The 11,586-nt window shown below is 42.9% G+C and overlaps 2 protein-coding genes across 2 annotated transcripts; both read left to right on the top strand.

Annotated features, from left to right (window-relative positions):
* Positions 1–426: 426 nt before the first annotated feature.
* On the top strand, positions 427–4,241 carry LOC119302195 (ribulose-phosphate 3-epimerase, cytoplasmic isoform-like). Its single transcript, XM_037579226.1, has 8 exons — positions 427–639; positions 1,465–1,469; positions 2,546–2,608; positions 2,704–2,810; positions 2,886–2,983; positions 3,536–3,628; positions 3,729–3,770; positions 3,886–4,241. Exons 1-8 carry the CDS (start codon positions 523–525, stop codon positions 4,039–4,041), a joined length of 681 nt encoding a protein of 226 aa, XP_037435123.1. The 5' UTR covers positions 427–522; the 3' UTR covers positions 4,042–4,241.
* Positions 4,242–5,436: 1,195 nt separating this feature from the next.
* Positions 5,437–11,254, top strand: LOC119302194 (uridine kinase-like protein 1, chloroplastic). Its single transcript, XM_037579225.1, has 14 exons — positions 5,437–5,780; positions 5,882–5,973; positions 6,312–6,381; positions 6,469–6,587; positions 7,329–7,425; positions 7,538–7,617; positions 7,748–7,942; positions 8,025–8,108; positions 8,227–8,287; positions 9,114–9,174; positions 9,640–9,733; positions 9,840–9,912; positions 10,494–10,576; positions 10,656–11,254. Exons 1-14 carry the CDS (start codon positions 5,564–5,566, stop codon positions 10,800–10,802), a joined length of 1,473 nt encoding a protein of 490 aa, XP_037435122.1. The 5' UTR covers positions 5,437–5,563; the 3' UTR covers positions 10,803–11,254.
* Positions 11,255–11,586: the final 332 nt, after the last annotated feature.

Below are 11,586 nucleotides of genomic sequence, written 5' to 3'. Positions count from 1 at the left end.
TGGATGGGATAAGGCCCACCTTAGCATGCAACCATGCATTATAAAAACCCACCACCACATGTAACCATGCATGGAAAAATAATTATCATTATATTGTTCAACTTATAGTCAATAAATATTTTATCAAATACAACAAGTCATATGAATTTTTAATTTTACTTCATGTGTTGTTAATCTAAAAAATTATATTTCATATAATCAAATGTCATTGAAATATATTGTAATCAATTCCCGCAGCAACGCGTGGGGCATCAGCTAGTTCAACAAATAATTCGTCTGAGCCCACAACCAAGGGTTGATGAAAGAAAAAAAAAACAGTATTGTGTTGGCCCTGGCAGCAGCAGCCCCTTCTCCGGCCACTGACGAGTGGGCCATAGGCGGCTCACCTGCCCCAAACACAGGCGTGAAACAAACCAGCCTCCGTTCCGTCACGAGACCCGAACGAAACGTCGTCCGCTTCCCCACCTTCGACACTCAACTACCATCGAGCGACCACCGGTCCTCCAATCGGAAGCACCAACCATGGCGGCGGCGGCGAAGATAGCGCCGTCCATGCTCTTGTCGGACTTCGCCAACCTCGCCTCGGAGGCCGAGCGCATGGTCCACCTCGGCGCCGACTGGCTCCACATGGACGTCATGGTACGATCCCCCCTCCCGTCCCCTCTCCCCCCACCATGTTTCCTAACCCTGCTTGATTGATCCACCCTCGAATCCTCGAGATTCGTTCAGGAGTAGGATTGGACCGCGCACTGTTATGGTCGCTTCAGTCGTTTGCCGCCGTGACGGAGTCGGTCATGCTAGGGAACTAGGGATAATAGGATTGAACCACTGAATGAATCAGAGGAGCTGCCATACTTCTTGTTTCTGCACACAACTAGGCCTTGCAGTGAGCATAGGCGATTCGGTAGAATCTGTTCGGAGTTGACAGTCTTCTCTGCTCCGCTTTCTGCTACTGAAAGGTTACTCTGAACATCGTTGTTCAGAGCATGAGCGTGAGCTGTCATGTTCGCAGTAGTTCTGGTCTGCGATGTGCTATGCTGCAACTGTACTGGTACTTACTAGTCTAAGGCAGTGACTTTTTTTTTTTTGAACCGGGCTAATCCCCTTTCCATTAAAGATATAACGGAAATACAGCCAAATCCATGTCAAGGCTGTGACTTGCCTGTTACAGGCATGTGACAAGTTCAGTTAATTTTGTTCCTCTCAGGGAATGTGTTCTACTCCCTCCGTTCCGAATTACTCGTCGCAGAAATGGATGTATCTAGATGTATTTTAGTTCTAGATACATCCATTTTTGCGACGAGTAATTTGGAACGGAGGGAGTAGTAGTTAATTTTGTTCCTCCCAACGATTGTGTTCCATTTTATTTTTCTTTTAGACAGGGATCGTGTGCATTGATCATGGACATTCAAGCTTGGAATTCCATTTGCCTTATGCTCATTCTGTTCCTTTTCCACCTTGCAGGATGGGTGAGTTTGTCTCTACTTTCCACTGCGGACGCGGCAGATCGATTTTGATCTGTTACTGAATTGTGTCGGCACTTTCTGGTGCCAAAAAACTATTCTGACATACCAATGCCAAATTTTATTCCTTATCTCTTAGTATGTAGGCAGAACTCTGCCTTTCGTTCAAATAATGGAAGATATGTTTGCCCTTATTTATCTGCTAGCATAGCAGGCTGGCAGTGGGTGTTTAAGCTAAGCTAACTAGATAAGTATGCAGGTGGCTGTATACATGCCTACAAGCTACATCTACCTAGATGATTTTTGTTTTTAACCCACACATGTATTGTTCTCTTAGTTGCTGTTCGACCTATGGACCTTGCTATTTAATTTTTGGCTACTTTCGTTAGATACCTTACTTATTCGAACATCCTGCTCATGGATGCGAAATGTTAATAAAATCTCACATAAAGAGCATGATTTCCAAAATATGTATATAAGAAGGAAAGCAATAAGCCTGATAGCCATGTGACTAAACTTGAAAAAGAAGCAGCTTAAACTATGCTCTATTCTTTCACATTTTGCCTACTTAAAGGAATGTTGACCTTTCGTTCTGAAAATAAACAATAGGAAAATTCAAGTAGCTAATGATGAAACAAGAGGTATCTGCAGTCAGTATGGAGATGGTGTTCCCTCTGTTTTCTTAGACAGAGATCACACACCTTGAGCATAAGGGAGAGAAATTAGACACCTTCTTCAAGCTGGTGAAAAGTAGAATGCTTGCTTAAGATGCTTTTTTTTATGAACTGGACATCATTGAAGTAAGTATTGAACATGAATTGCTGTCTTCCTTCACGTGGGAATCTTTTTATTTTGTCAACAGGATCATACAGATCCTATGTCTGGATGTTCTCTTGAATATCTTTCTATAACTCCCAGATGAAAGACTGCATGCAAAAAGAATATCATTATTATGTTATATGTTGAATCAAGTTTGAAGGACAATGCATTCATCTTGTTCGGAAATTTGATGATAGACTATTTTGATGACGACCAAAACCAAAAGAACTATCAATTTTGAAGCTGGCTGTTTGCACACGCAGGCACTTCGTTCCTAATTTAACTATTGGAGCTCCAGTGATTGAGAGCTTGAGGAAGCACACAAAGTATGGTGACCTTCCTTGTCTTATCTAATATTCACTTTGATGGATTCTGTTCTTATAGGCTGTATGCACCTAATACTGCTATTCTCGATTTCTAGGGCATATTTGGACTGCCATCTCATGGTCACAAATCCTTCTGATTATGTAGAGGCATTTGGAAAAGCTGGTGCCTCAGGATTCACATTCCATATAGAAGTAGCGAGGGGTAAATAAACACGTGCTGACAAATCTGCGAATGGTTCTTCATGATTTTTGTTGCCTTATGGAAAGCTTGGTGTAGATAACTGGAAAGAGCTCACCCAAAGCATTAAAGCAAAGGGCATGCGGCCTGGTGTATCATTGAAGCCTGGTACTCCTGTGGAGGATGTTTTCCCCCTGGTAACTTCATTTGCCCCATACAATTATTCTTGTTATCATGTTGTACATTATAGAAAAACCACTGGAGTACATTTTCCAGAAACTTTTTCATATTAATAGCTAACATGAGAAGTGAGCTCGTATGCATTTATTTTCAACGTGCACAGTTAGCTTTATTTCTAATGCATAAAGTTCATTGCGTCCTCCTTTCGTGTCCAGAACTGAAACCCCATCCAGAGCTGATTTATGTAGGAAGTAGTTCTTTTTTAGGTGTGTACTAGTGTTGTTGTACACTCGTATACTGGACCATTGGTTCATTGATCTAATCAAGTAGCAATGTGTTATGTTTAACTTTTAGCATAATTTGTTGATCAAAATGATCGTGGCACAAGCACATCCAGTTTCCCTTGTTCAGGCGCATTTCACCTCCCCTTCTTACAACATTCACTGAATGTTACTGTACTCTAGTACATCTTCCATTGCAGATGAATGACCTTTGTTATGATGACCTGTCTAAACTTAATCATCTGATCTCCGATTAGCTAGCATTTCTACTAATAACTGTATTTACAGGTGGAAGCAGAAACCCCTGTAGAGTTGGTTCTCGTGATGACGGTCGAGCCTGGCTTTGGTGGCCAGAAGTTCATGCCGGAGATGATGGATAAGGTATCCACCCATTTTGTTTTCCGGGGTCGATACTCTTGCCGTTTCTTATCTAGGATAGTTCTGACCACTTCCTGTCTGTAACCTGGATTTGTTTCTCCAGGTACGTACGCTGAGGAAGAAGTACCCGTCCCTCGACATTGAGGTACAGTTACAATGCCGATCCATGTTCGGCTAGTATCACATCACAGCCACAGGCGCCCATAGGCGATCTTCCCACGGCGTCTCGTTTCCTGACGTTATATTGTTTGTGTGTGTAGGTGGACGGTGGCCTGGGTCCTTCCACCATCGACGCCGCGGCGTCGGCCGGCGCCAACTGCATCGTCGCCGGGAGCTCCGTGTTCGGCGCGGCCGACCCCGGAGAGGTCATCTCGGCGCTGCGCAAGAGCGTGGAGGCGTCGCAGATCAAGAGCTGATCATCTGTAGCTCTGCGCGCTCGGACGGACGAGTATGTTTCTGCTGTAAACTATAACCAGAATGCAGTCTGCACGACGCTCAGTGAGCAGTTTTGCGATTCCGAATAAAATGTGCCCTTGGCTTTCACGCAGTCTGAGTCTTGTAGAGATGGTGGTAACAGTGACATGAATGGCATACTACTACTACTACTACTACCGTATGATATTTCTGGTTCACTGTGCGTCGCAGGTTGGAGCTTTGGATCTGATTCCTGGTTCCCCTGTCACGCTACCATATTACCAAACGGGAGGACACGGCGAGGCGGCACATGTTGTCGATAGGAACGGAATCAGATTGGTCCTGGTCTCTTTTTTTCTCAACACTGCCAAGACGTCTCGAGCCATGTGCATCGCACGTTGATCGATCAGTTGTCCGTATCCATGCCCTAAACTGGGTCACGCATGCTCATGTTGGATTATGGATAGGCTTAGGCCCATATAAGACACTAACCCCTGGTTAATCTTGAAGCCCATGTATGAGATGGCAGGTGGGAAGTTTAGTCTCATCTTGCTACTTGAGAAGAGTTGAGACCCTTTTATAAGGGTTGTTCTATCACTTGCCATTAGAAGCTTGGGAAAAGGAGTGGTACATGCGCGCTCCTCCTCCTCTGCCCGCCTCGCCTCGTCACCTGTTCCTCTCTCTGTGCTGCTTCCGGCGATCCCATCTCAACGACCGCGTGCATGGTTGGTTGGAAGAGCAGGTGCCTCCGGTACCCTGTCGTTCGAGATCCTGCCCGGGAGAATGACAATAAGGTTTTTTGGGAGTGTCTCGACGTGATTGCTCCCGATCCGTCCCCAACTTCATCCGCCTCTGCTTTCACTACTTTCCCTGTATCGACAGCATTACGTGCTAGTATGCTTAGGTATCGTTATGAGATGCATACCTTTTATGCCATGTTTATTGTTTACTCGTGAATAAGTCTAATCGAAAAAGTGCTAATATTTCCTAACAGCTCATGCTACTGATGCACCCGTATTATATATATATACGCTACTACTTGCTGATAGACGACAGAGCATTCGCAGCAAACTCAAACGGATCAACATGCTTCATGGCCTTCTTGTCGTTGAGATGAGAAGAAGGGAAAAACAGCGTGATCAGATCGTACACCGAGCTAGCCACCGGCCCCACCCCATCCAGCCATCCTGCTCCCTCCCTGCGCGAGGTGTTCCTGCGCCGTGACTCCCATCCCCGTCGGCGGGCCCACCCGCCACTCCCCCAGTCCACGGCGCACGCACCCATCCCATCCCCTCCACGAGCAAAACCGGCCCCACGCACCACGTTTCGCTCGGGGAAACTAATTATTTTCCCGTCGGTTCAAAAACCCGATCGCGACTCGCGAGCGGATCCGGGTCGGGGAGAGCAGTCAGCAGGACCCGCGAAAGCCGCCGTGCGAGCGAGCGAGCGAGCGAATCCCGAATCCCGATCGATCGCGGCGCGGCGCGGCGGCGGCGGGACCGACGACCGGAGTCCGCCGACACCATGCCGGACAAGGCGGTGGACGACGCCATGGAGTCCGCGGTGGGGGCCCACTTCAGCGGCCTCCGCCTCGAGGCGCTGCGCCTGCCCGCCCCCTCCGGGCCCTCCTCCCCTTCCTCCTCCACCTCCGCCGGCGCCGCCGCCGCCCTCGCCAACGGGCTCGCCCACGCCCACGCCGACGTCGCCTCCCCCTCCTCCCTCAGGCAGCCCTTCGTCATCGGTAACCTTTTTCTGCGGCCGTCCCTGCGCCCCCCATTCTGCTGATCAGTTTGCCCAGTGCGGTGGTTGTGAGTCCTGACTGACACTGCTAATTGTCTCAAGGGGTTTCGGGCGGGACGGCCTCGGGGAAGACCACCGTGTGCGACATGATCATCCAGCAGCTGCACGACCACCGCGTCGTGCTCGTCAACCAGGTCTGCTCCTCCCTGACTGCCTGCTTCTGCCATTGCAAATGCTTTGTGTTACGAGCCTGCTAGGGGTCCTCACTTCATACTGGCTCCTGCAGTAGAATCACGCCTTTTTGGTTTGTATGTCGTGTCCAAGTGATGCAGTCTATGAAATCCGAAGGCCTGTCGTGCTGCCATAGTCATTACTTAGCTGGGAAACTCAACAATTAATGATTGTACCTTCAGAACTGAACAATGAAGTTGCAATAAAGCTAGTCGCGCACAATCTTACATCAAATTTCAAAGGGAGACCAATTTCATTTCCGGGACATGCCTGATTTTCAGTATGGATTTTCACTTTGTAGGATTCATTCTACCGCGGCTTAACCGCTGAGGAATCTGCACGCGCTCAGGACTACAATTTCGATCATCCTGGTATTTCACTTATACCATGATGATTGGAAGTGTTCTACCTTTGTTAGTGATCAGAGAATGTGAAGCAGATGCTTTCTTTGTTTACAGATGCATTTGATACGGAGCAACTTCTTGAATGCATGGGGCAACTAAAACGTGCATTGCCTGTAAATGTTCCTATATATGACTTCAAAAATCACCGAAGGTGCTCAGAAAGGTTCCGAAAGGTTGGTAGTAATCAGTTATGCCTTATGAACTTGTTGACATGAAGAAGTTTCCCGTGTTTACAATGTTGAGTCCAGCTCATTTGACTTTTCAATAACTTGTTCCTGAGAATTACTATTCGATAACTTCGGGTGAAGCCTTTTTTCTACCTGTACAACCATATGACCATCAGGTATATTGTATGGTAGGGTGCAATGCTTTCTATGGGAATTATTGAAATTACAGAGGATGTTATTTGCTTTCTGCGTGAATTGGAAAATAATACTAGTTTGAGTATGAAGATTTATTGCATAGCGTGTACAACATTTTTGCAGCCTGATAATTTACAGCTTTGCAAGGAATTCTGTTAATATAGTCACTGAAGGTTTTGTTTTTGTTAATTTTTTTACCCTTTTGATCATGTCATAGACATTTGTATGAACGGGCAAATTATTTCCAAAACTATCCACTATTCTGACTTGTGAACTTATGCAGTCTGTATTCTTAATTTTGAAGTAAACTGTATTAATCTGGGATAAAGAATCTAGTTCCTTCAATTAGCACTGGTGAATATCTTGATATATATTTATTTCAGTTTGTTAGTTTAGAATAATTATATTTCAGTATTATGTTTGCTGGCTTCTATCAGTACCAGGGATCGTCAACCGAGATGATTTTAGTTGAAGTACTGGATAAGTAGGAAAACTGGTCTAATCATGAACCTTTTTGCCAACTAAACGAATTGTCAAATTTCATTTTGTAAGGTCAATGCATCAGATGTCATTATTTTGGAGGGCATTTTAGTCTTCCATGATCAAAGGGTTCGCAATCTGATGGACATGAAAATTTTTGTGGACACAGGTCTGTGTTATGTGTACAGTGTACTTATAAGCATTTGACTTGTTCTCTATAATTTTCTCGCTGGTAGCTAAAATTTTGTTCACTTTCTTGCATCCATGGTGTATCCAAACAGATGCAGATATTAGGCTTGCCCGGCGAATAAGGCGTGATACAGTTGAAAGAGGTAGAGATGTTAGCTCGGTGCTTGATCAGGTAGGTTAACTATTGTAGATTTTCTGCTGTTGTTTAGATTTTTCATTGTGATTTGCAAGAAGATTCTGTCTATTTGTTTCTTGATATGTAAATGCCTGTGATGTAATATGCAATTCTTTTGGTGTCTCAGTATGGGAGGTTTGTGAAGCCAGCATTCGATGATTTTGTTCTGCCTTCAAAGAAATATGCTGATGTGATCATACCACGCGGAGGTGATAACCATGTTGCAATTGACCTGATCGTTCAACATATTCGTACAAAGCTTGGTATGCATGACTTGTGCAAAGTCTTCCGAAACGTCTTTGTAGTTCAATCAACTTTCCAGGTAAAGTTAATCATCTTCATTGATTAAGCATTATAGTGTTTTTCATTGTATCTTGAAGTTGCCTTTATGATGAATTTGCCAGATCCGAGGAATGCATACTCTGATTCGTGATAGGGATATCACTACACCTGACTTTGTGTTTTATTCAGATCGATTGATACGTTTGGTACCTCCCTTGTTTCCAAGCTTTTATCTTATTATTATCAACTTTATGTTGAGTTAATTGCATTGAGTTCAAAATTGATTTAACTGGTCTCCTGTTTGTTTGAATAATGTCATGTTAGGTAGTTGAGCATGGTTTGGGCCATTTGCCATTTACAGAAAAGCAGATTATTACTCCAACAGGTAGTTTGCAAATGGCATTGCGTATCTTTTTTCACTTAGTTGTCCACTTTTCGATTTTGCATTTCAAGTACTGTTTCATCGAGAAGTTTTTCACTTTGATTGATTTCCTAGAATAATTGTTGTTTGATCAACTAGAAGAATTTATACCTAGTTACCTACGAAATTTTATTGCTAAAATAGTTAACACCATAAGTTCTGAAATGTTGTGAAGACAAACATTTCCACTTCAACAATAATAGGAAGTAAAATAGAATCGATGCATTGACTAATGTTGGGCTAAATGCTAGTATCTTATTTCCCCTCGAATTACATTTTTGAATAATATCTTTGATATTACACAGTACTAGGTACGAATTGAAAATTGTTGATATGGAGAGTTTATCCCCCACTAGGATTATTTTTGATTTGTAGCTGTGATGTTATGCAGTAGTCGATAGAAACTGAAGCTTGTTAATATGAAGAGTCTATTCCCTTTAGAATTATTTTTCTTTATAGCTTTGATGTTACACAGTATTAGATGGAAAATGAAGCTCGTTGACATGAGCTCATGCTTACTATTTCTACCATTACCGAGCCTTGGGGTTTGTCACCTAACTTTATATGCCGATAAATTAGTACTCCTTGAAAGCAGCAATTTGTTTTGTGCTGCGAACATTTGAATTTGGATGCTCTGATTTAATATGCATAAAAAATGTGGAAACCTGGAGCTCTGGCCATTTTCATATATTTATATGTTTTCAGTTGTTTTCTGTAATGCTAGGTGCACACATGCTTGTATTTATTTATCTGTGCCAAACATTATGTGATGCTCTACTTGTTTGTCCAGGATCTGTTTATACGGGAGTTGATTTCTGCAAGAAGCTCTGCGGAGTGTCTATTGTCCGAAGGTAAACACTAAAGATAGTTATTATCAACCCAACAAAAACAGCACACACCATTGACAGAAGTATTTTTTTGAACGTCAGGCATGCAGACTGCATTTAGTAATAACTATGTTTGAACAGAAGTTCTTCATTTTATTAGAGATGCTAGTTAATACTGCAAAAGATAATTTATTATGAGTATACATTCTGTTCTGTCCTGGCATGTGGAACCTTCTGTTTTCTCTGTGCCATTGTCTTGCAAGTTGTAAGATAGTTTTATAGTTCCAGAGTCCAGACTACAATTTTGAACTCATGTCCCATTTAATCCTGAATCTTAGTTCAACATCATGAAACGATGTCTATAAATACCAAATAGTTGCAGTTTACTCTTTGCACACCAGCCATGTTACATATGTTCTTTTCTCACCCATTCTGTTAATATATATTGAGACAACAGCACTACTGTAAACAAATTCATTGTCACTGCAGTGGTGAAAGTATGGAGAATGCTTTGCGTGCTTGCTGTAAAGGAATAAAAATTGGCAAAATTTTGATACATCGTGTTGGAGATAATGGACAGCAAGTAAGCACTAAGATCTTGTGATTAATGACTTGCTAATAAATTTGTAAAATGGTTAAGTTTCTGTGGTGTCAAATCTCAATAACTACAATACACTTTCTTCATCTAGCTCATATACCACAAACTGCCAATGGACATAGATGAACGGCATGTTCTGCTTTTGGATCCGGTGCTTGGCACAGGTCAGTTTTGCTTGCCTCTATTCCTGTTCATTTATTTGTTGGCGCTAAAGTTATTTAGGTTGTGTTAGTAAAAGTTTCCCTTGGCACACCCTATAATTGTACTCCGTATTTCTTATTGAAAGCAATGCTTTGTATGATAATAGATATGAGTGCTTTTTTTATTCGATGCAGTTTATACATATGGCATGCATTCACAGAAACATATCTGGATGTTATGAGATATCCTGATACCAAATCTCACCCAGTGATAATTTTTCCTTTACTAATGCATAAAATTAAAGATTTAATAAACTTTTTCATTGTTGGTTTATCTGTTGGGAGATGTCTTGGCTTTGGTAAATTTCATGTCAAATATGTTTAACCGTGTTCTCAATAAATAGTGGAAGTTTGGTGCTACATCGTTTACTTTGGAAGATAGGCTGCTACTCATATATAGTACTCCATGACTCGTAGATGATTATTGTTCTTTAGATCCACAAATCTGTAATTCGTTCGTCCATCTGCAATTGAATTGATATTGCACCAGCTATCTTCCGATTTGCTCGTGACTGAAGTGTTTTACTTCTTCCTTTTTTATTCAGGGAACTCAGCAAATCAAGCTATAGATCTTCTTCGAAGGAAAGGCGTTGCCGAGGAGAGGATCATATTCCTCACTCTCATCTCGGTAAACCTCTTAGCATACCGAATCAGTTTACTCGTCTCTTTTTCATGTCACTCCAGCCTGTTTTTTCGACTCCTTGTAGGCACCCGAAGGGATTCAATGTGTGTGCACGCGATTTCCAAAGTTGAAGCTTGTAACGTCAGAGATAGATACCGGGCTGAGCGAGGAATTCAGAGTCATCCCAGGTTTGGGAGAGTATGGTGATCGCTACTTCGGCACAGACAACTGATGGCGGCTCGTACTGCTATCGATGCCTGTGCAAAAGCTGACTTCATTGCTGGAGACTGCAGAGGGATGATCGTACAATCGGCGGTAGCATCAATTGGACCGAGGAGACATGCCGGGGTAACAGAGGGTGAATCAGAAGAAAGATACAACATGAATTTTTTTAGACTCCAGACTTAGATGTCTGTCCTTAGCCATTGCTGGAGGTAGTCTGGCCTTAGCCCTGAATGGAGGACTGGAGGTACAATTCGGATCAGAGGGAGTAGTAGAAATGATTGCAAGCTCGTTTCGTTTGAATATCTCTGTTGCTGTGCTGCTTCAGCTAGTCCGTTTCGCTGCTACTGTGTAAAATTATATCAAACCTATTTGCACCTCTTGATATCAGATGTTACAGTTAACATTTGGCGAATGTGTTCTCTAAGCAAGCCAAATATAAAAGTGGCTTTGAGAAAAACATTTCGCTGAACTGCACCCATCACGCTAGTATTCCATGCCTGGGAGGTAGCCAGTAAACCGTGCTTTCGGTTTATTCTAACCGTCGCACAAATTTAATCTCTGTAGCAATGCACAATCCGTATCAGGAAACAAGCTCTCGATCATAAACAGATTGAGGTTCTTGATTAAAGCAGGGTGAACCGTATTTAGTCTTGGCAAACTGGAGAAGTCCACAACATGCAGGTGACTACATTCACAAGAACAGGCCACACATCCGATATAGTACTTAAGAGAGTCATCCCCACCAACATGTAAGCATAACACATCACCATACAATTATGGATGGGATAAGA

This window comes from Triticum dicoccoides, chromosome 5A (genome assembly GCF_002162155.2).
Source record: "Triticum dicoccoides isolate Atlit2015 ecotype Zavitan chromosome 5A, WEW_v2.0, whole genome shotgun sequence".
In the NCBI taxonomy this organism is placed as follows: Eukaryota; Viridiplantae; Streptophyta; class Magnoliopsida; order Poales; family Poaceae; genus Triticum; species Triticum dicoccoides.
Note: the sequence above shows the minus strand (reverse complement) of the source record. Positions and strands in the feature narration are given on the sequence as shown.

What these genes read in the sequence shown, in the direction of transcription:
- LOC119302195 (XM_037579226.1), top strand. Translation starts at nt 523, where the DNA reads ATGGCGGCGGCGGCGAAGATAGCGCCGTCCATGCTCTTGTCGGACTTC. An exon ending in CCATATAGAAGTAGCGAGGG is followed by an intron (nt 2,811 to 2,885) that starts GTAAATAAACAC and finishes AGCTTGGTGTAG; the next exon opens with ATAACTGGAAAGAGCTCACC. An exon ending in TGCCGGAGATGATGGATAAG is followed by an intron (nt 3,629 to 3,728) that starts GTATCCACCCAT and finishes TTGTTTCTCCAG; the next exon opens with GTACGTACGCTGAGGAAGAA.
- LOC119302194 (XM_037579225.1), top strand. Translation starts at nt 5,564, where the DNA reads ATGCCGGACAAGGCGGTGGACGACGCCATGGAGTCCGCGGTGGGGGCC. An exon ending in CAGATCGATTGATACGTTTG is followed by an intron (nt 8,109 to 8,226) that starts GTACCTCCCTTG and finishes ATGTCATGTTAG; the next exon opens with GTAGTTGAGCATGGTTTGGG. An exon ending in TTGGAGATAATGGACAGCAA is followed by an intron (nt 9,734 to 9,839) that starts GTAAGCACTAAG and finishes TTCTTCATCTAG; the next exon opens with CTCATATACCACAAACTGCC.